Source organism: Notolabrus celidotus, chromosome 10 (assembly GCF_009762535.1).
Source record: "Notolabrus celidotus isolate fNotCel1 chromosome 10, fNotCel1.pri, whole genome shotgun sequence".
Classification (NCBI taxonomy): Eukaryota; Metazoa; Chordata; class Actinopteri; order Labriformes; family Labridae; genus Notolabrus; species Notolabrus celidotus.
Window position 1 is genome coordinate 7,989,337 of NC_048281.1, and position 23,102 is coordinate 8,012,438.

General features: G+C 43.4%; 3 protein-coding genes across 5 annotated transcripts in view; 1 reads left to right on the plus strand and 2 right to left on the minus strand.

The window, feature by feature from the left end:
- Positions 1-150: 150 nt before the first annotated feature.
- ybey (ybeY metalloendoribonuclease) lies at positions 151-3,274 on the minus strand. Of its 2 annotated transcripts, XM_034693513.1 has the most exons (5): positions 3,164-3,274; positions 2,660-3,088; positions 1,768-1,899; positions 1,509-1,577; positions 151-705 (listed from the first exon to the last, which is right to left on the minus strand). In XM_034693513.1, the coding sequence occupies exons 2-5, from the start codon at positions 2,867-2,869 to the stop codon at positions 610-612; spliced, it is 507 nt and encodes a 168-aa protein (XP_034549404.1). In that variant the 5' UTR covers positions 2,870-3,088; positions 3,164-3,274; the 3' UTR covers positions 151-609. The 2 variants fall into 2 exon arrangements, with proteins under 2 accessions (XP_034549404.1, XP_034549403.1); XM_034693512.1 differs by having other exon boundaries at positions 2,660-3,252.
- mcm3ap (minichromosome maintenance complex component 3 associated protein) lies at positions 2,985-16,817 on the plus strand. Of its 2 annotated transcripts, none has more exons than XM_034693509.1 (29): positions 2,985-3,326; positions 3,511-5,244; positions 5,511-5,746; positions 5,828-5,906; positions 6,380-6,533; positions 6,659-6,849; positions 6,938-7,077; positions 7,215-7,412; positions 7,604-7,872; positions 7,986-8,148; positions 8,333-8,490; positions 8,808-9,028; positions 9,132-9,391; positions 9,665-9,765; positions 9,912-10,043; positions 10,530-10,643; positions 10,773-10,925; positions 11,009-11,206; positions 11,366-11,434; positions 11,516-11,650; positions 11,898-12,048; positions 12,352-12,616; positions 12,765-12,862; positions 13,014-13,404; positions 13,679-13,969; positions 14,055-14,184; positions 14,656-14,841; positions 15,615-15,765; positions 16,022-16,817. In XM_034693509.1, exons 2-29 carry the CDS (start codon positions 3,636-3,638, stop codon positions 16,187-16,189), a joined length of 6,411 nt encoding a protein of 2,136 aa, XP_034549400.1. In that variant the 5' UTR covers positions 2,985-3,326; positions 3,511-3,635; the 3' UTR covers positions 16,190-16,817. The 2 variants fall into 2 exon arrangements, with proteins under 2 accessions (XP_034549400.1, XP_034549399.1); XM_034693508.1 differs by having other exon boundaries at positions 3,143-3,326; positions 16,019-16,817.
- An 829-nt stretch (positions 16,818-17,646) lies between these two features.
- glsb (glutaminase b) overlaps positions 17,647-23,102 on the minus strand; it is a 38,625-nt gene continuing 33,169 nt past the window's right edge. The window contains exons 15-18 of the mRNA XM_034693713.1: positions 21,686-21,747; positions 21,113-21,189; positions 20,737-20,800; positions 17,647-20,570 (exon numbers count right to left, since the gene is read on the minus strand). Of these exons, the coding sequence (XP_034549604.1) occupies positions 20,423-20,570; positions 20,737-20,800; positions 21,113-21,189; positions 21,686-21,747 (351 nt within the window). The 3' untranslated portion in view covers positions 17,647-20,422. The remainder of the gene's footprint in view (positions 20,571-20,736; positions 20,801-21,112; positions 21,190-21,685; positions 21,748-23,102) is intronic.

Below are 23,102 nucleotides of genomic sequence, written 5' to 3' on the forward strand. Positions count from 1 at the left end.
TTAGTGTCACACCAAATACTTACCCACATGTCAGCTTACACAAGAAAATGCACATTATAAAGGTATGAACTGAGCATGTTGATGATGCTCAGCTCTTATGAGGTTTGCAGTATTCTGTTGTTTCAGTTACAAAAGCAGACAAAGTCAAACCATTTTTTTAAGTCAGCCTTTAAATCACATTTCCAAACATTGCGCCTTCCTGAACCCCCAACCCAAATGCAATGTGAAGAGGGTACCATGTATTTGTGAAGTTTAAACAAACAGCTTTTCTACCCTTCATACACGACTGACTCTTCTTGAAGCAGATTTTAATAAAATATTACAGTGAAAGTGTTCTGACTTTTTAGTTTGATGTTTAAAAAAAAAACACCCACATCCAGCGTCTGAAAACGAGACCCAAGACTGAGCCGCAGCACCAGCAGTGTCAGGTGATTAAGGTCCTGAAACAGCAGCAGGGACTGTGGGGACAGCATCCAGTGTTCTTCAGGTTGTGTGTGAGCGAGGCAGACAGTGAGTAAGCGAGAGTTCCAGCTTGTTACAGGATCATAAAACAAAATCAAGCACCATAATACATTAGTGTGACTCAGACTACAGAGGTGACCGTCACTGTCACCTGTCCTGAGTGCATCTCTTGGTCAGAGGCTCCAGATGTCTCCCTGTGAGTCTGTTGTACTCAGTGAGAATGTAGCTTTCCCTCTGCAGCATCTGGGGACCATAAAAATGTGAATGATCATTTTCACATTATTATTATAACACACATTTTTCTCTTTTAATGTCACATTTTTCTTAGAATCTGCAAAAACAAATTGAAGAATAAAGCTGAAATGTTGAGGTTAAAGTCAAACTGACTGCAGAGTTTAATACAGACAATATTCAGAATATTTTGGGCGTGGACTTGGCCTAATGGTTAAGGTGCGTGCCCATGTAGCAGGTTGCCTGGGCTTGAATCCAGCCTACGGCCTCCCTCTTGCATGTCATTCCACCACTCTCTCCCAGTTTCCTACACTATCCACTGTCCTCTCCTCTATGAAAATAAAGGTGTACAAGCCCCAAAAATATAACTTTTAAAGAAAAAAAAAAATGTATAATTCATCCCTATTCTGGAATTACGTCCTACTCTTATTCCCCCCTCATGACTGGCAATCATACTCATTCATTATTTCCATTCCTATACTAGAAATAATTGTAATATAATATCAGAAACTGTTCCCTTGACTCAAGATGATCAACAGCCCTGCAAGTAATGATTTTCATCACACTGAATGTTGAAATACTGAAGAACAATGTCAATAAAACAACTGTCTTCTTGATCACCATGAGTTTCGTAATAAGTTGCCTCTCCAGAAAAACACTGGTGATCAAGTTTCACATCCTACAAAAAAATTGAGGTAGAGGCAAAAATGTCACACAGATAATCTGAACACATGAAACTAAAACTATTAGTGGCCTCACATTTGTCTCCATCACTTGTGTTGTGTTAAGGGACAGTCGTAGATCTCTGAACTTACCTCAGTCCACTCTTCCTCTGTCTCATGTCTGTAGCCCAACAGGTGACAGATGCCATGTGCAGTGACAACCTGAAAGAGGAACCACTATTTCACATGACCCAGGTGCTATGGTTGAAGTAATCACAGTATAACCAAATATTAAATGTATTTAAGACGTTAAGATTTAATGAGGAGAATGAGACATTTTTACGATACATCAGTAACCATTAAAGGTTTATCTTATCAGCTGAATGTGTTACAGAGTGCAGGTGCTACTCACCGTGAGGGCGCCATGCAAGTCTATGGACTCCTCCTTGCACTGCTTCATCACAAACTCCACCCCTAAGAAAATGTCTCCAAGGTTCAGCTCATCTCTGTGAAGAGGGCAGGGCAGTTTACCAGGCCTCAGGTCCTAAAAGCACAAAAGTATATTTTATTGTTATTTATTTGAAGTATTTACCAAAAGAAAAACAGGGCACTGACATCTTGAACATTTACATAAAAGGCGGAGTCAGGAAATTAAAGACAAATAAAATCACTGATTATTTAACTGGTACAATAGCATAAATAAAATATAAGTAAGTAATAATGTATTTATACAGCACTTTTAAAACGCTCGGTTACAAAGTGCTTCACAGGCACAAAACAATAAAAACAAGCAAAATAGAAACAAAATACATATGCAGAAATAAACAGACAAACAAAGCAATAGACAGACAACAGTAGAGGTTAGATGGGAGGCTCTATGAAGGCCTGAGTATAAACAAATGGGTTTTGAGTAATTTTTATAAAGCTATCTACAGACTCAGCAGACCTGATGGCTTGAGGGAGCAAATTCCAGAGGGAGGGGGCTTAGATTGCCTTTTTATGAAAATTGTATTATTCTACAATATCAATAAGTTACTTTGCATGTAACTGTGTGCATGGACTTGTACACATGACAGTAACTCATTCATTCACTCAAAAATATACAGAACTTGATGTCATTTTCATATAATTTGGTTTTCTGTAGTCTATTTAGGATTTCCTTAGAGTCAGAATACTGTTCTAACTTTAATTCTTAATCAAAAGATCCTCTTCCTGTCAGACTGCAGGTGGGATGGATCCCATGCAGCCTGTTAAACATGATATAGAGGCAGGTGTTGCTGTCATCATCATCACACGTATTTTACCTCGTAGAATGGAAACGACAGCACATCCGTGGGCATGTTCTTCTTTCTGTACGTGTTATTTATCTGCCTCATCCTGTGGTTGTCCACACAGATGATGCCCAGGTCGAACTTCTGGATGCCCAGTATGTGCCTCAGTGTGTCCACGTCCCCGCGCAGCCTGGCGCGGCGAAGAGGCACCACCTTCTGGAGGTTCCGGAGTACGACTCCCATGTTACAATTCGGCGTAAAAAGAGACAACTGGTCTTACAATTATCATTACACATAGATGAAGGTTAATATTAATCCATCTCTGGCGACAGTCACGAATAACGATTCTTCAATGGGGAGTTTATATTAAGGGTCAGTTTCGCGTTAGCATCGGGCAACGTTCAACCATCCAGTCAGGCGGAATTCAAGGTGACACGTCCCGGTGGTGTTCACAAGTAGTTCCTTCAAATCAAGAACATGAAATAAGACAAGGTTTTATAAATATATAGGACAGTAAGGTTAAACTTAGCCATTTACTTCCATATGAGGAGGTGTCCCACGGTTAAAGCCCATTCAACAAATAAAACGGTCGCATCGTTTGTGGAAGGGGGAAGAAGAATGTGACGGACCGAAACCGGAAGTTTGTATTCATATTTGAGCGGAACACAAAAAACAACAAATCAAGTCAAAGATGAGAGAGGTGAGAGTTTACTGTACACGTTTCTTGGTTTACTCGATTAAAAAAAAGAATTGTATATGTGTTGACACTGTTAAAACTCTAACGTCGTTATAGAACTTTGCCACGCTGACTTTTCTGTGCTTGTTCTGTTAGCTGTATGCTAATGGCTACTTCACTTTTAAAATATCATCTTTTGTCTGTATAGGATTTTCACCAAAACAAGCTCGAGAATCTGTCACAGCTTCATTGTTTCTGTTGCCTGGATGCCTGAATGAGCAACGTTCGTTTAAACAAATCAACAAGGACTCTTGGTCTGTCAATACTAGCACCATGAATCCACCAAATCCGTTTGGAAGTCCACAAGGTGGAGCTTTCCAAGCTCCAAGCAACACCTCAAAGACTGGCTTATTCCAGTCATTTGGTCAGCAAAGTTCTAATAATCAGCCCCAAGCTATGGGCTTTTACCCAACAACATCAGCGTTTGGACAGCCGCCTGTCTTAAATCAGCCTCCAAGCCATGGGAGTTCCATGTTTGGACAGACTCCTGCCTTTGGACAGTCATCAACACAACCCTCCTCGTTGCCCACAGTAAGCCAAACTCCGGCGTTTGGACAGCCATCAACACAACCCTCCTCGATGCCCTCAGTAAGCCAAACTCCGGCGTTTGGACAGCCATCAACACAACCCTCCTCGATGCCCTCAGTAAGCCAAACTCCGGCGTTTGGACAGCCATCTCTAGGAATGAGTAGCTCAGGTTTTGGTAGTACGGCCGCACCAGCTTTTGGGCAAACTAGTGGACCAAGTCAGAGTTCAGTGTTTGGACAGACACCTTCATTTGGGCAGCCTTCTGCATTCGGGCAAGCTGCAGGATTCAGCCAGCCGCCTCCACCCTATGGTCAACAGTCCTCTGGGTTTGGGAACACCCAGGTGTCTTCTGGCTCCACCCCTGCTATGGGGCAACCTCAGCCACTGGGTTTTGGGCAGCCAATGTTTGGACAGCCATCATCTACCAGTGTCACCCCGAGTGTTTTTGGCTCCGCTCAGAGTGCGACCCAGAGCCGAGGCTTTGGGCCCTCTGAATTCAAGTTCAAGCCTGCCAATGAGGCCCTTTTCAAACCCATCTTTAGTGCAAGCCCTGAGCCAACTAACCCTCAAACTAAGTCCATGTCTACCTCCCTGTTTGGCAGCACCGGGTCCACGACAAGCTCCACCACCACAAGTAGCAGCAGCACCACCACTACAGGCTTCCCTCTGTCGACTGGGGCTAAGTCTGGGCCGCTTGGCTTCAGCTTCTCACAGCCGGCTGCAGCCCCGTCTATCTCTGCTCAAAACAATCCCCCCACTACGAGCAATAGCGGCAGCTCTTCCAACACCTTACAGTTTACCTTTTCCCAGCCAGCCGCCCCCTCCAGCTCCAGCACAAAGACAACAACCACCGAGCCAACTACCCCGTCATCTTTTAACTTTGCAGCCAAAACCATCCAGCCCCAGGAGGCACCCCTTTTTGGAGGAGCAAGTTTTGGTCAGCCGTCAGCTTTTGGTGACACGAAGGCAGAGAGAAGTTCAGAGGAGAAAGGGAGCACCCTTCAAACTCTAGGGCAAACAAATGTATTTGCAAGATTAGGCAAAGGCACCAAGCGCAAGGAAGATCCAGCAGTCCCCAGCAGTGGTCAGGAGGAGCCTGCCGCAGACGAGAACACTCCGGCAGAAGCAGATACACCAAGACAGCCTTCAAAGCGGCCCCTAATGAGGTCCCGAGCCCCAGCGCCTGGAATATTCGGTAGGGCACTAAGCGGGATCCGTAAAGATGTCAGTAACCCGGTGAGGCGAGAGGCCACAAAAGAGATGGAGAGGGAAGGTGTCCAAACTCAGGGGGAGGACTTACCTGCTGCACCTCCAACAAGAACCAGGGACACTCTGGAAAAAGCTGAAAAGTCAGGTGAGACAAACAAATCATGGACTCTTTGTGTTACTGGTGTAAAATCAATGAATCATAGAAGCTGTAAAACATGTTCCTGATATGAATGGATCCATGTGTCTCCCTCTACTTTGGCTCAAGAATCAGAGTCCTTTAGTTTTTAACAAAGAACAGAAATCCTCGTCTTTCTGAATCTCAAGGACAAATCTCAAATGTATTAAAAACTGGATCAACTGTTAGAATATCCTAACCCTGCTTTCCTCCTTCAACCTGTCATCCTGTGTCAGACTCACCAAAACCTCCAGACGTGCAGCCCCAGACCACACCCCCTGCGAAACGTGGTGTACGCAGGGAGAGCTCAGAGGGCCTGAGCGCTGACTCCACCACTATCATGTGCAGAGACGTGCCTCCAGCCCTGAACAAGAGAGAGATCCTGGAGAAGCACTTCAATCATTTTGGAAGAGTCCGCAAGGTCTTCTGCCGGCCGGGCAAGAACACAGCCACCATACACTTTAATGACCATGTGAGTGGACTCGATTCCCCTTCCCTTTGTTTCTGTACCCTGAAATGTGTAGTTTGTCACTTTTAATGTCATCTCTTTCAGGCCTCTGCAGCGAGGGCAAAGAAGAAAGGCAAAATGCTCCACAGACAAGAGATCCACCTCTTTTTGAAAAAGACACAGAGTAAATACAACATATTTCTATACAACCCAGTTAACGTGATTCAACAGTCACAGCTGTACATTATTAACTCTCAACTCATCTGACTAAGACACAGTCAGACCCTGAAGATCCAGGTTTTGTCGTCTCTCACAGGCGCTTTGTTCTATCCTTCTGATTTTTAATGACTTTGTCGTCTGATTTGTTTCTCAGTACTTCATATCATCAATTTCTTTACAAATGTTTGCTCATAATATTTAAATAAGACACAGGCACAGAATAAGAGTTTTTCACACTTTTACCCATTTTTGGAATGAAATAGAGTGTTACATGCAATGGAAGATGACAGTAAAACTCGTAGCACTATTTGAATTATAGATCTAAAAGCTAAAGCCACTGTGACTCAGGACTGTATTGTGTTAACGTCCAGTAGCTGTGTATTTCATAGTTCCCTTAATACCTTGCAGCAATTTTTCTTCTTTATTTTTCTGCATCAGGTCCGGGTGACAAAGGTAGCAGACCTGCAGCAGGAGAGGAGGAGGCAGAGGGACAGAGTCAGGAGGACGCAAGGTCCAAGGGGACTTCATCTCCACTCAGAAGACCTACATTCAGATCTGCAGCAGTCAGCAGCTCGATGACACTTAGTCGCAGGTAACACTTCTATTTGTTTATTTTTAGATCGAACTCCTGCCGTACAACTGACATCCAAAAGTTTAAAACCATTGGACACGTTTCAAAAAGCTCTGATTGTCCTACGTGTGTCTTTTATGTCCCAGCTCCCCCGTGAAGAAATCCACAGCCAAGGCACTGCAGTTTGACACTGAACCACCTAAAGAGAGCAGCACAGAGGCCTCGAGTGTAGAGCGCCCGGTCCCCTCGTCCCTCCTCCACCTCATCGGCCAGCTGGCTGAGACCTCTGAGGACAAGTACCGCCTCCTGGAGCAGAGAGACAAGGTCCTACGTCAAGGTGAAGCCACCTCTCACACCAACCGGTTACTGTGTTTAACACGTCTCCAAACATGAGAGACACCTTTAACGTGTAAAACATCCTACAGGTCGGCCCAAGAGGACGGACCTGGTCCTGTCCAAGGTGTTTGTTGGGACGTGTCCAGACATGTGTCCAGAGAAGGAGAGGTACATGAGGGAAACGCGGAAACAGCTGAGCATGTATGAGGTCATCCCTGACACTGAAATGGTAATAACGCACTCTCACTGAAAGAGATCGGCCTGTTTTGCAGCTCAGACAGTTGTTTCTGGAGCTTGCATGTAAATTGTAGAGAAGAGAGACCCAGAAGTCAAAACATAAACCTGTCTTCTCTTTTTCTCAACCAGGTGGATCATACAGCAGCCATCAAGGAGTACAGTCGCTCATCAGCTGACCAGGAGGAGCCCCTGCCCCACGAGTTGCGCCCCCTGCCTGTGCTCAGCATGACCATGGACTATCTGGTGACTCAGATCATGGATCAGGGCCATGACAATTACAGAGACTGGTACGACTTTGTGTGGAACAGGACCCGTGGCATCCGTAAGGTAAGAGCCTGTTGCCATCTTTAGACGCCGACCATCATCACAGTGACATCAGCACTTACATTCAAAATAAAAACACAACGAATGACTTTGAGTGTCTGTTTTTGAGGAGCAAAGTAGTGCACACTTCACTGATTGGCTGATATGAGCCAAGTGTACATGAAACCGCAGCTGTCCCTCTATCACACCCACAGGACATTACCCAGCAGCACCTGTGCTGCCCTCACACGGTGTCCCTGATTGAAAAGTGCACGCGCTTCCACGTGCACTGTGCTCACCACCTCTGTGAGGAGACCATGTCATCCTTTGACGCCAAGATCAACAACGAGAACATGACCAAGTGTCTCCAGAGCCTCAAAGAAATGTACCAGGACCTGGCAGCAGATCAGGTGTTCTGCGCCCGAGAGGCAGAGTTTCGCCAGTACAACGTGCTGCTCAAACTGGACGACGGAGACGTCCTACGGTCAGTGGACTGAAACACACACACACACACACATCTGCCACTTTTCAAAACATTGTTCCCTTTGCTCTTTACACGTTAAAGAAACACGCTTCAACACTTTCTTGTCTGTGCAGTGAGGTCCAGCAGTTTCGTGATGAGGTGCGTAACTCCCCTGAGGTGAAGTTTGCCGTGCAGGTGTTCAATGCAGTCAGCAGCAACAACTTTGTGCGCTTCTTCCGGCTGTTGAAAGGAGCCTCGTACCTCGCAGGCTGTCTCCTGCACAGATACTTCAACCAGGTCAGAAACAGTTTCCTTTATTTCATGTTGTCCACTAAATACATTCACACCCACTGATCACAGACAGCTGTTGTAACTAAAACACTGCATAAAAATAAAGTTTGAAAATATCACATGACCGGAGTTGTGCTGTCAGTTTGTTTTATGTGTTTCCGTATGTGTGTGTGTGTGTGTTTCTGTGCAGGTCAGAGCTAAGGCCTTGAAGACCTTGAACATTGCTCACACCGTCGGTCCACGATCCACTGCGTTCCCAGTGGAGGATGTGGTTCGGATGTTAATGTTCCGCGATGATAACGAGGCGACTGACTTCATCCAGCAGTACGGACTTAATGTTGCAGATGGGTGAGTGTCTACATGTGGTCGAAAGATGTCTGAGTGTCATATTTATCTGGGAAGTCATCAGTGACATTCTGTGCTGTAGAGGATCAACTCAAAAACTTTCTGTTTCTGATAGATCCCAACATATTTAAAAATGAGGCACAGGTTTAAAACGACTATAAAGAAACACCTTATACTCTGATTATTAACAATAAGAATAGAAGTTATTTGCTGACTAATATGTTCAGTAATGACCAAAAACTTTTAACCCTTTCAATCAGAGAGGAAGTTTTGGAGCTTTAGATGTTTTTTCATAACTTCCCACAATGCCTTGCTCACAGGATGGTGGATCTGAGTCGGATAGCCTATCAGGAGCCAGACCTGCCTCTGTCCCAGAAGAAGTCTGTGGTCATCACGGCAAAGAAAACCGTGTTGATTGGAGAGGTGGTGAACGGAGGCCCTCTTCCTCACCATCCACAGCACACTCCTGTCTGCAGCTTCCACTCCAACAAGTATCGTGGTGAGGGCCCTCTGGCTGAGCCCGCCAGGAGCCAGTTCAAAGGTATCAGCTCCATCCTTCCATTTATAACCATCATAAGTTACGAGTTTCTTTTTGCAGAATCATTCTTATTGATTAAAGCTGAATGCTGTCTGTGTTTTCTCAGCTCCTGCTGCCATGGTGGAGGTTAAAGCCCCGCCCAGCGATGAGCTGCTGACACAGGTGGTGCCGGTCCAGGTTCCAGACATGCCCGCTGCGTTCGGGTTGCCTCCAGCTGTCATAGATGAGACAGGAGAGCAGAACCAACCCTATCACAGCCCGGCCCAGCCTGCAGACATCCAGCAGCTTTTCCAGCCCATAGCACCGCCTCAGCCCATCAAACCTCCATCACCTCCACCCAAACCAAAGCCTGTGTACAACAACGAGGTGAGCAGGAGCTCCCTTTATTCTTATTTGAGGGTTTTTTACTTCATGTGACTGAAAAGGGAATGTTGGTGTTGTGCACAGTTTGTGGGTGAAAACAAGGAATGTGGAGTTGGCACACTGGAATTAGTAGAAGCTAGAGTTGATCATTTGTAATGTTTACACATAATTAATCCACAAAAAGGAATACTTGATCAGAAATGAAGTCAGACATTAGTTACTTTTCTCTCAGCATGCATGAGACAGTAACGGCGCTGCTTTGTTCTCCTCTTGCAGGACATCATGGCCGTGCTGGACTGTGTGATTGAAGAGGTGGTTGCAGCAGGAGCGAGGGAGGTTGCTGATGCTGGTGCCAGCTACGCCACAACAGCTCTTGTGTAAGTTTCAAGTCATCAATCAATCAATCAATCCAGTGAGATGTATTAAAATCAGGCCTAGTCTTGGTTTTGTTTCAGTATCGGTGAATTAGTTTGATGGCATTGTGTTTATACCTGTAACTAAATTGCTGCCTATGGGTTTGCAGGGAGAGCAGTGTGCAGGTGGAGTCTCTGGTGGGTGAGGTGATGGAACAGATGCTGCAGGAGATGTCGTCCACAGAGATCACGCTGGAGGAGGAGCGCGTGGCTGAAGAGAAACAAAAGCTTGAAGAAGCCAGGTTAGGACCAAGTGGCAACCTCTGGTCTATAAATAAGAGTCCAATGAGGAAGTGCTAGAAACTGCAGTTCATCGAGGGTCTGCTTGAGGCTGGCTCCGGAAGTACCGGAAACAACAGCAGAAATAAACATGTTTACAGCCTGGTTCAAAAGACGAGTGTAGTCTGGATAGCTCATTTCTCAATCGGCTCACACCGAAGGGGGGGTGACTAACGTGGTAATTTCAAAGATATTGACATTATGAGTCTTCCAATGAGAGGCACAGCTGACTTGATTGACAGGCGGGAACACTGTAGCTGTTGGCTAGGAGGCTCAAAGCCCGCCTCTTTACGTCACGGGTTCTACCTGAACCCGAAAAACAGGACACAAAACTAGCTGTTTGTTTTTAGTGTTTCATTCAGGCATTGTAATCTCTGTAATCCCAACATTTTGCCAATAGTTTTAGTTGCCAGAACTCACCTGTGTTTCTCTTTCATGTGTTGTTTCAGGAGGAGGCAGGAGCATGAGGCCTTCCTGATCCAGTACAGCTTCTCTCTCTGCACAGAGCTCATTCATGAAGTCTTAAATGAGTCGGTCAAGGAGACCGCTGCATCTGAGATCCAGTAAGACTCTAAAACCACCAGGGATTTTAAAATCACGACAAAGTGCTGGATTCAAAGATGCTTCTTACATAAAGTCTCTGAGCAGCACTAATGAGTGTCACTGACTTTAAATGTGCTTCTTATTTTCAGACAAGCAGTGGATGAAAAGGCAGACCGTGTGGCTAAATGCACGGAGCAGGTCTGTGACGGTCTGCTGGAGGAGACTTTGAGTTCAGACATCGCTCTGCTGGTTGAAGAAATCCTTGACCTCGAGCTACAACGCATCCACAAGTACATCAAAAGGTATGACCAGTAAAATGTGGACGGCTGAGATGTGTCTGACTTTCTCTGATTTAACACTTTCTTCTCCCTACTCCTCTCGAAAGATGGCGTGATGTGGTGACGGTACGCCGGCAGCTCAAGAGACAGATGAGAGGTTTCCCTGCAGCTCCCTGCTGTGTGGATCCAAGATTCAAACTCAAAGCTCTGGCCCCGAGTGCCCCTCCACAGCCCTCCATGGCAGATCTGGTCCGTGGTGTGGTGAACCTGGGCAATGCTGGCACTCTGGCTCTCTCTAGCACCAGGTACTTTCATCTCAGAGTGTTTGAATGCACATGAGGATTTATTCAATGATAGATAACTTCAGTGTGCTTTCTGTGGTGACATCCCGTTGTCTTTAATTGTCTGTGTGACATAAATTCACAGCTCCATTGAATATAAAAATTGTTCTTTATTTTCCAAAGATTGCTGAAAATGAGACAAGAAACGATCCACCAGATGAGGGTCCACTTCTTCTATCAGCAGCTGCTCGAGTAAGTCACCAGAGTTTTGATTTTTGTGACGCAATTTTCACCTCAAAGCAGAATTCTGACGCCCCTCCTCTTTCCCCTCAGAGAGACAGTTTGGGCGCCACTCGACCTGCCAGCCCTGGTGACAGAAAATATCCCTAATGCACCTGAACGCATCTTCTGGAAAGCTGTTCTCCTCCTGCCAAGCGATGATGAGAGTGTAGCCAGTGAGGCCGACAGGTGAGCAGCAGATTGACCTACATGCATTATTTCTTTTAAATCATCATTGTTTATAGACTCACATAATCTTTTAGCTTCGTTGTGGTTATTTTAGTCATATATTGCACATAAAAAGTGCTCTAAATAAGTAAGACACAATCAGTAAGAATATCAGTGTTCGCTCTAGCAGACAGTTTCTATCGCAGAGTTCAAAGGGTTCAGATTGAATGTACCCTCCTCTCATGTGTGGTCCTCTGTCTGTCATCAGGATCCTGTCAGACTGGTTGGAGGTGAAGCTTGGTGGAGGGAAGGTGTCGGAGGTGAAGGAGCAGCCGGATGACGCCCTGCAGACCCTCTGCGTCATCAACTCACTTCAGGAGAACGGCCAACGCACTCACAAAGTCCACATCAGCGTGAAGGTGGGATCACACTGCAACACATTAAAACACTGCTTCTAAATTAAGAGCTGTCGGGTGTTTGTCACACACTTTAATCTGTGCTGTTAAACAGAGCATGGTTTACTTTAAGTTATGTAAGTCATATTAAGATGTCATTGAATGGGTTTTAATAGACAGAACCCTCTACATTTATTGTATTTATGAAATGATGGGTGCTAAAACTACACAACAAGGCAAAAACACAAAGTTATCACTTCATTTCGATATTGACTTAATGGGACTTCCGGCTGTTTAACATATCGTCTCCTTGATGGTCTCTTCCAGGCGTCTCGAGGTCCTCTAAGTGAAGACCTTCTGTCTAAAGCCGAGGAGTGCTGCGAGCTGCACGGTACAGGAGCTCTGATCACGCTGCTCCCCGCTATTCCTGTCATGGAACCCGAGCAGGACGAACAGGACGTCCCTCTGCTGTCTGCTCTGCTGCAGCTGAAACAGCTCCAGCAGGCCAGCACATGGCACTGCCCACTGCCTCTGGTCATACTAGTGCCTGGACCTGACGGGGGCCCCGAACAAACACAGAGACTGGAAGAAGGTAATAGTGGCATTAACTGGCCTCTGGGTGGTATACTCTTAGAGTTAGGTTATTGATTGAATATCTCATTCATTAACATACGAGATATTTGATGAGCATTTCATTCAAACAGAAGAGGTATTAACCCGACCCTCTGCTTGCCCCTCAGCTCTGATGCTGCACATGCTGGTAGAGGAGGGTGTGATCTCAGAGTACTCCTTCATCTTCATACCAGAGACCACGAGTGACCTGCATGGATCCAAACAGGTACCTCACACGCACACACATCAACATAAATGCATAAAACCAAATACTCCTCCTTATTTTTTGGTCTCTCTTAAGTTGTTTGATAGCTTTGAAATCTTTCTGATAAGTATTCATTGATCACTAACTTCCCTCCGTCCTCGTCCGTTCTCAGCTCAGCCATGCTGTGCAGTGGCTGCTGGCCCGAGCCCCCCCACCCGTCGCCCTCTCCTGTCAGACTCTGGTGCAGCTTGTTGAGGCCAGCTTGAGTCGTGAGTTCAGTCCCAGAGTTTTCGCCCAACGTCAGGAGCGGGCCGCCGCATGTCTCCCTCCACAGGACCCCACGCATGTCATACGGTTGTACAACGCTGTCCTGGCTCACATCGCTGAGAGAGTTTCGTCTCAGGATCTCAGCAGACTTTCGTGGCCACCGCGTGAGTTCTGGCAGCCTGACACCCGAGACTTTGTCCCTCATCTGGGCTGGAACTCTGCCCAGAACCTCGCCTGGCTGCGGGAAGCCATCCTCAGCCTGCAGCTGCCACAGTGGGAGCTGCCGTCTGTTACAGGTGAGTCATTGAGATGTCAGGAAGGGTTTTTATCTGCAGTGTTTTAGTTCAAGTTTTGTTTTACAATGAGATGTGAAGATGTGGAAGCCTTATTGAAGCTATTTTATCCTCTCTTTTTTTTTCTGTCTGTCTGTCTGTCTGTCTGTCTGTCTGTCTGTCTGTCTGTCTGTCTGTCTGTCTGTCTGTCTGTCTGTCTGTCTGTCTGTCTGTCTGTCTGTCTGTCTCTCTCTCTCTCTCTTTCTCTCTCTGTCTCTCTGTCTCTTTCTCTCTCTAGACTCGTGGTCTGAGCTCTGCTCCTCCATCTCTGACTACGCTGCTCAGATCCCAGTCTCTCCCCGCAATCAGCCTCTCCTCATGTCCCGCCTGGAGAATCTTCTGGAAAGAGTCAGGCTGAAGGGTCAACGCACCCGAGCCTCTAGATCCAGGGGAGCCATGAGGAGCTGGGACATCAGAGGCGAGGATCAATGTTCAGTCTTCAGCCCCATTCCCTGGGACGACGTGCTGGTGATTTGCATCGACCACAAACTGAAGGACTGGCAGATCCCCGGACCTCCTGTCTGTGAAGGTGAGGACGGTTTGACTGTTCTTCTAAAAGAACCTACCAACAATGACTGATTCTGAAAATGTGATCATTTGTTTTCTTGTTGAAGATGCTGTGACAGAGGACGGAGAGATCCTGGTTTACTTCCTCAAAGAGTCTCTGAATGGTTTCCAGCCTCCTGAAGAATGGACGCAGGCCCTTAGACAGACCCACAGAGAGAAAAACCAAGAGGGGGGAGGGTAAGAAAAAACTAAAAGCCTTAAAAATATTTGTAGTTAAAAATTTAAACAGAGTTACTTATAGATGTTTTACCACAGCTGCTGCAGGGAAAGAGAAAGTAGTGACCTCTGAGTGAGGCTGTGAAAAGATTAAATACTTCAATACTTTTTAATACCACATGCTCTCAGTGGTTTCAAAAAGTACTGAAGCCTTTGAAGAACAACAGATCCACATTCATAACTTTAACCAGAAGCCGCTGTGAGTGAATGAAAGTGAGAGAGCGAGCAGAGGTGGTTGATTGACCTTGAGATAAAGTCACGTGAGAGTGCCAGTAAAGTAAATAATGTGGCACAACTGAAAAATGAAGCTATTCTCTGATTGTTTTACAACAGTTATGCTCTTAGCATGTTATAAATGTGTCTACGCCTCCACAGAAACGTGCAGAAACTCTCCTTTTTTTTCTACATCCTCTGTCGATCCTCTCTCCTCAGAGCGAGTGCAGCCGCCTGTGTCCCGCCCTCCAGTCTCTCCCTCAGACAGAACTTGTTCCACAGTCCTCTGGAGCCTCTGGAGGCCCCGACAGCCCTGCTGGACATCACACACTCTCCCTCATCACAGGAGCGGCTGGTCCACAGAGTCCTGCAGAGCTTAGAGGAGGAGAAGAACGAGAGCAAAAGGTACGGATGCAGCACTGTAAAGAGTTTTCATGACATGAAACTGATGTTGATGGAAAACTTGTTAAACCTTTATCCTGTCAGAGTGAGAGCAGTTGTAAAAATGCAAGTCACAGTTATTCAGAACACCAGCAAATTAAAGGTCAAGAAAAACATGAATCTGGAGTAAAGGAATCTGAAATAAAGGAGTATTTATCTCTAATCTGATAATTACTTTTCTAAAATAACGAAGAACGGGTTCAGCTCGGCCTCGTAGTCTTCTCCTTTCCTGTACTGTAAGTCAGCCGCACAGAAACACCACGAACATCAAGTCATGGTGTCCCAAAATAAAAGTGCAGAGGATGTTATGGTCCAGGATGCATTTTACAGTTTCTATGACTCAGCTGTTTTTACTTTAGCCTGAGAGAAGCAGCAGCAGGGTGAGGCTGCAGCTGCTGCATGCAATGCATCCTGGTACATGAGGGCACTCAGTATGGATGAGCGAGCAGGAAGTCAACTTTCTCAGCCAAACTGCAAATTGATCTTATGAATCAACTGCGTTTTATATCCTAAATGATTTATCTCGAAAAATTAAATCATATAATATTTCTCTTTAATAGAGAAGGTAAATCAAAGGAAAATATTATCTAACATATAAATCACCTTAATAAAAATGTAAACAAAGGTCTCATCTATGGTTATGTTTTTTTGAGGAACTGAAGCTTATTTATTTACGTAATTTTAAAAACAAACCTCAGTATTTGTGAGTCCAGTCTAACGATCTACTCCGTCTACAGGAGCATGGAGCAGCTTCAGCGCTGGATGGACGGTGACCCTGTAGACCACCTGTCCACACCGCTCTTCATCCCGTCCTCCACCCTGCTGTCCATGCCCACAACCATCAGACACCCGCCCTCAGCCAGAGCTCAAGACAGCGCTCCCACACAGGTACAGAACCTCAGCTCAGCTCACTCAGTGCACCTGAGGGGAGCCGCTCTTCTCAAACAGACATGTTGGGTGATAGAAACAGTTCAAGTGGAACGTATGTCTGAATTTACTACGCTTTAAAGATGAGATATAAACAAACACACTTTACCTGATCATAAGGTGATCACACACACAAGGAATTCATAATCAATATTTTCTAAATGTTGCAACCTAAAGTTTCAGTCATTAATATCTCCATCCTTCTTCTCTTCAGCAGGCAGATCCTGATGATGATCCGTCAGAGGGAGCACACTGGCCTAGAACCCCGCGTCCATCGATGACGTGGCGGCTGATGGATTTACAGCGAAAGATTTTGGCGAGCCAGGAGGAAGAGCTGGCCTGCAAACTGAAGCTGAGCGGTCTGCTTAGCATCGTTGATGACTGATGAACTGGTGGAGGAAAAGTCGTATGAGATGCAAATGTTTCAAAACTGTCAAACTAATGCTGCCTGCTGCAAGAGACGACAAGATGTGTTCACTGACTCATGGTCATGAGTTCACTCTGGTATTGAAGTGTGTGATTTTGTTGCATTATGGCTTTGATTTGTACCATAGAGAATCAAGTCTTCATTATTGTTTCAGTTTTCAAAGTTCAGTTACAGAATGTGTGTCAGTGCCTAACATCGTGTCATAAACAGGAGCTGCTGATTCTCAGTTTTTTATAGTCTCTGTAATGCTACACTGCCAGTTAAAGATGTGATATTCATGCCCCTGTAATGTCTCGCCTCTCAGTAGAAATGTCACAGAGGCATAATGATGGTGGAACCAGGCTTTACTGCTGTGCTGTGTTTACCTCTCGTGCTTCTTCAAGACCATATTGCGATGTGAAATCATGCACTGCAGCACCACTATCACTGCGCTGCAGGTACAAGAGTACAAAGGCGTGATGATGGTGAAGCTTCGTTAGGACACTGATGTATGAAAAGGACTTTAAACACATTTTATAATTCGGATTATATATTTGTATAACCAGCTTGAAGTAATTTAACAGCTTGTGTGTTGTTTGAACTCATTTTTCTACTGCTGAATTATGAAATTTCGTAACAGGTAAACATTGAATAAAAGTTATTTTTTATTAAAAACTTGACTCGTTGTCGTTTCATTGTTCAACAGACTTGACAGGATGGATTTGTAGCATGTGAATGTGAGAATACTAACCTAAAACTGGGCCCTACAGTTAATATACACTACCAGTCAAAAGTTTGGAAACACCTTATCAGTTTTTATTCATTTTAATTATTTTCAACATTGTAGATTAATACTGAAGACATCAAAACTATGAAATAATCTGGTTTTGTCATAATCTGGTTTATAACAGCAGTCAAATAGGGCTATCCATTGTGTACTAACCCTACCTCTGAACAACACAACTGATGGTCTCAAACACATTAAGAAGGCAAGTCATTCTACAAATGAACTCTTGACAAGGCTCATGTTAATTAGAAACCATTCCAGGAGACCACTTCATGAAGCAGACTGAGAGAATACCAAGAGTATTCAAAGCTGTCATGAAGGAAAAAGGGGGCTACTTTACAGAATCTAAAATATAAAACATATTCTGCTTTGTTTAACACTTTTTTGTTCATTCAATAATTCCATATATGTTCTTTCATAGTTTTGATGTCTTCAGTATTAATCTACAGTGTTTTAAATAATTAAAATAAATACAAACCCTTGAATGAGAAGGTGTTTCCAAACTTTTGACTGGTAGTGTACATGCTAGCATTCATTAATCCAAAAGCACCAAGTGCCTAATCCCACATTTACAAACCACAGAGGGAGAACATTGAGGAGATATACATCAAATACAGCTCCACCTGGAGAGAAGAAGCACAGACATGTCTCGGTTATTATGGGTTTTATTTGGTTTATTTAGTAAAATATTGCCTCAAATACATAACACAGCAAAACTTGTACATTTGAGATTGTGAATCGTCTGACAGCAAAGTTTGCTCTACCTCTGACCTCGTGTGAATTTTGTGTTTTCTCTTTGCAAATCAGAGTTTGTCTGAGTGCGTGTGTGTGTGTGTGTGTGTGTGTTTGTAGTATGGTTCCCCACTACCTCATAGCAGCTGGTGGCTTTAATGCAAACACACATATGACCCCAACTTCACAAATCACAAACAACACGAAGGTCGTAAGAAATTCAGACAGCAAAGGAGTGACTCATTCAGTTTGCGTCTTTGGTCCATCATAAAGTCGGCGACTGTCCCTGAATTCCAAGACTTCAACTCATTTATTCATGACTTTGAGATCTACTGAGCCAAAGAGGAAGGGCAGATGAAGGTGAAATGAGCAGGTTAGATATAGTATAAGCTTCATTGGAGTTCACGTGTACTTAACTTTGTTTTCATCTCTATAAGTGATTAAACCCCTCTCCTGTCCTTTAGTATGTGCTCGACTCTGCAGGTGAACTATCACATATCTGACTCTTCTGGGGATCCTTACTGCTCGTCATATTGTCCTCACCAGAACAGACACATTTAAAATTTGAACACCAAAATCAGCTTCTCTGAATAATCAAAGCTGTCGAAGCAAATTCACTGCATGATGAATAAACATTTTACATCCACTGAAGAAACATCGCTACAGCTGGAATGTTACGGCACCTGTTAGTTAATAAACTCTGAGTTACAGTTACTGTGTGTATTGTTCACAATTATAATAAACATATATCTTAATTTTTACTGACTAACTGAGAAAATGAACATTACATTCTCATCCTTTGCTTTGGATTAGAAAGTACATTCAGAAACACACTTCTAGAGTAAAGGGGATTATTGCATAAGTCTAGAACTGTTTTCATAAACTTTGTGCTGCTGAATTATTCTGTGCAGGAAACAACGAGAAGCATGTGCAACCAAACCAGTTTGAAGAAGTTATATATATTTAAGGGGTGCTGGCTTAGTTCATTTGATAGAGAAAACGCTCCATGAACAGACTACTCTCCTAATGGCACTGATGGATCGACTCCCTGTCCCATCTGTATTAGATATCACATGTAATCCCTCACTCTCTCTATATTTCCTCTTTCTCTCAAACTGTCTGTCAAACAAAGGCAGAAAGCCTCTAAAATAATATAAAAAGTGTTATATTTATCCTTTAGCGTTACTGAATTTTAGCTCCCTGACGTGGTGACAGGATATGGAGGGTGATTTTGGATGAAAGGTAGATGGCGAGGGCCCGGTTGTTCAGAGGTTTTAATCTAGATAAGAATAATCCAGATTGAAAACCTTTTTTTTTTTTAAATTCAGGGTCAGATAATCCACTTTATTTTTAACCTGTTTGACAAAATGAATTGGATTTAAGGATTACCAAATGTGAGTGCTCTAGATGGGACATGCTCTCTTTGCATGAATGTTGGCACCCCCTTTGGACACAGTTGTTTGAAAATGAATCCTTTAGGATTGATATTGATGCTATTTTGTTGATTACTCTATTTGGACAAAGTCAAAACCTCTCAGCTGATCTTCTTCAATGAAGTAATCCAGCATTTAATTGCAAAATATTCTTTAAAAATGTCTGAATCGTCAACATCATTACATTAGTGTTGTATTATTTGAACACTTCAAAGTTTAAACATGTTTTGTCATGTTTGTAATCCAGCCTGAATCCAGCCCCCTGCCTGGATCAGGCATCAGGATCAGTTTTTTTTTTGGATCAATGTTGCTGAAAAGTTTTAAGCAGCATCATCTTAATAAAAACCAACATTGAATCCCCTGATTTTGAAACTCTTACTATACTTCTGAGCGACCCAATGTCAAGTTTTGATCCAATCCATTGGCTTTAATGCCATTGGATTATGTTTGAATAACCAGGCCCTGCATGCGGAACAGAACCAACATTATATTTTGAACATTACTTGTAGAGAAAAATGTAACTATGATGACAAAAACCAAATAAAAAAACTTTCCTTCATCCCAAAACAACAAATTGCACGATACAGATGAGTTTTACATTTTAAAAAGCCTCTGTGAATAAATACAATCTGCTTCTGCAAACATTTCCACTGAAAAATACATTTGGAGTACAATCTTTGAAAAACTTCACAGGAAAAGTGAAGCTCCATAAAACCTGCTGACGCCCCCGCCACATTCAAAGAACAAAGATGTATGTGAAGATCATACGGGCATTAAACTGCAGCGTTGCCCGTGAGGATATATACAGTTACACACTCAGAGACACATTATAAAGTTTATAGCAGAACGTCCACACACCTCACTGACTCACTAAACTAACAGAGTTTTTCAATATGTAAATATAACCAGGAAGAGAATGACATAAAAACTTCAATGTAACTAAACTAACACACTTTGATACAGTCTATATCCTGGGATACCACACATGTGATTCACAGACCCCACAGAGTACATGAGTTATACACTGTAAACATGTATTAAAGATATCATATATTTCTACTTTGAACAGTATTGATAAGGTGCTCACTCAAACATACAACAGAGGAGAGGCAGTAAAGCAGAGCAGTGATGTACAGCGACAAAGCAAAGCAACACCAGACGGCAGAATCGCTCACACACTGCAGTTTGGTCATATATGTACAGATCAGTTCCAGTGCTGCGCTCTGCTCCACAGGGGGGAAACAGAAAGGTTCTGCAGGACTACAGCAGGCTGTCCAGGCTCTTCTCAGCGCTCTCCTTTTCGTCAGTTCCAGCAGCAGGGTTGTATTTTTCTTGGTGCTGCTGCAGGATGGAGACAATGTCGTGGTGACCGAACTGCACTGCTTCTTCCAACGGCGTGTTCCCCCATCTGTGCAGAGAAAACACTGCTGCATCACAAACTATAAATATGTAAGACAGTCAAGCTGCAGTTAGATCCCTCTGTGTCCCATAATGACGAGGACATACACGTCATACAAATATTACAAATTAAGGCATCATCTGCCTCATTTAAATTTAAATTAAAATGGACTCACCTGTCTCTGGGTACGGGGTTCACCTTGCAGGCCTCCAGGAGGAAACGCACCACCTCAGCGTGTCCTGAAAGCACATGTTCAATATTTAAAACACGATAACTACTACAGTAAAGAGGGTTCATACTGAAACTTGATTGGATGAAATTCAAAAAGACAATAATTTGGACAAAGTAGTTTTAAAAAAATAAAAAATAAACTTTCTCTGCTGCTTCTGTCGTCCTACAAGATGTCTGCCCATGTGATTCAAATTAATGTAAGTTTACAGACAGAAGTTAAGCTCATTGATTCCTAAAAAGGAGCATATAATATAAATAAACAAATAATAAGTATGACAAATCTTTAAATCTTAAGAAGCTGATGTTATAGCACTTGTTACCTTCAGCTGACGCCACATGGAGAGCCGTCCTGGAGTCGTAATCTTTCTGCTCCATGTCGACAGATGACAGAGCAAACCTGCACACACAAAGTTTATATATGAGGATAGTCTATTACTGCATCCCTTACAGATAACAGACACGATATCAGCTGTGATTACAGATAAAGAGCTGAAATAGAGGTAGTATGCTGCTCACTTAATTTCTATCATTCTATAATTATAAAATCTGTGAAAAGATCTTTAGGAAGCTGTCTCAGCATACTGTTGGTGGTTTAATATCCTCTCTATTCACAATTCCCGAATAGTAATGAGGTGTTGTGTGGAGCTCATGACCTCTCATGAAGGTCGACTTCACTCATCTGTAACTTTCTAAAGAAGAGGAAAAATGTCGCTCCACAGGATTTTTTTCTGCCATCTTTCCATCTCTATGAGCTTTGGAAAACAAAGACTAACACCCAGTTCACATGTCAGAAACAGACTCAACTTAGAGTCACATGTGAAATAAGCCTGACTTCTTCTGTGAAAGCATTAGTGAGTGAATGTAAAGAACAGACGTGAGTGTGAGCCACTCACCTCCTCATTGCAGACACGTCTCCTGTGTAGGCTGCAAACAGCAGGTTGATAACAGACTTGACCTGCGGACAGACACACACAGAGAGAGAACTTTTGCAGAGGGTCTATAGACTTCACTTTCATTTCACATTTCATTTTTAATCAGCACTGAGCGGAATTCAGTTTCAGCACTTTTCATTCTTACATCAATATTTCAGGCTGAAGCAGTGGGACTAAAAGATGTTCGGATAATACCAAGAAAACCACAAAGTAAAGATGTAAGTCAGTGTCTTAATACTTCAGATTTATCTGCCCTGTCCCTGAAACAGTCCCAAACATATCTGTTTCTATTGAAGACAGTTTTACCGCTATGTTAAGAAGTATATTTAAATTCCTAAAGCAGCAGGGCGGTAAGCTATTCGGTAAAAGTAGCTCAAACAGAAGCAAACAGTGGATTTGTTTGGGACCATTTTCAGTTGCAGGGTAATATACATTTGGTAACTACAACAGTACAACAGTTAATGTGTTACTCCTAGATTTCTACAGCAAAGAGGAAGAGGACACAAAAACTAGGTTGTTAGCAGGATCAGTTCATACTTGGTTTTGTTTTATCATGGAGTTTGAAATAACTTTGACATGAGAAAACTTAAAGAAGACACTGTAGTCATGAAACAGAATTCCTTCAGCTGACTACCACAGCACACAGAGCTACAACTACCCAATTATAACATCAATCCAACACACAGGAACACGGTTTATTATCACAAACACACAGAGACCCCTGCATCAATTAAGACTTACCATCAAACAGGAATGAATCATTTCCTACAAGCAAAACTTGGGGCGGTTGAAAACAAAGAAACACTGGATATGTGACAACATGAGAACAGATAGCAGCCTGTATCTGGATACAGATACAGGCTTGTATCTTCAAGAATGATTCAGACAATGGTTTGAAATGCATGGAAATATGATGATAGGGTTTTACCAACAGGGGTGGACTATAAACCTCTAAGGAAACATAAAAAGGAAAGTTTGAAGCAGCAGGAACAGACTAGTACGTATGCAAAAAGAGTGAATATACTAGTAATGCAGGTAAGCTTTAAGCCATGTAGCAAATAATCATCCATTAAACTTCTAATGTAGACAGAAATTAGGACTTGAGATTAATAATGCAAAACCTGTCTCATCTCAAATACGTATAAAGATGGGCTAGTCCACTTTTTGTCCATTTAGGGAGTCTTTTTGTTGAAACTGCAAAATGCTGTAAAACTGGAAAAGCACAGTACAGACAGCAGATGATGGTCCTGTTATATAACATGACAGGGAGGAATGGTGGAGTGGTTTAGTGCACTAACAACATATCTGTTAAACTTTAGGGGCCATGTGAAGCGACATTGGGTTTCTTGAAAGGCGCTATATAAATACCAGTTATTAT

Coding starts and splice junctions, on each gene's coding strand:
- ybey (XM_034693513.1), bottom strand. CDS start 2,869: ATGGGAGTCGTACTCCGGAACCTCCAGAAGGTGGTGCCTCTTCGCCGC. Junction 1,900..2,659: donor TGTCGTTTCCATTCTACGAG/GTAAAATACGTG, acceptor TTGTGCTTTTAG/GACCTGAGGCCTGGTAAACT. Junction 706..1,508: donor CAGAGGAAGAGTGGACTGAG/GTAAGTTCAGAG, acceptor TATGGTCCCCAG/ATGCTGCAGAGGGAAAGCTA.
- mcm3ap (XM_034693508.1), top strand. CDS start 3,636: ATGAATCCACCAAATCCGTTTGGAAGTCCACAAGGTGGAGCTTTCCAA. Junction 10,644..10,772: donor ACCGCTGCATCTGAGATCCA/GTAAGACTCTAA, acceptor TCTTATTTTCAG/ACAAGCAGTGGATGAAAAGG. Junction 10,926..11,008: donor ATCCACAAGTACATCAAAAG/GTATGACCAGTA, acceptor TCCTCTCGAAAG/ATGGCGTGATGTGGTGACGG.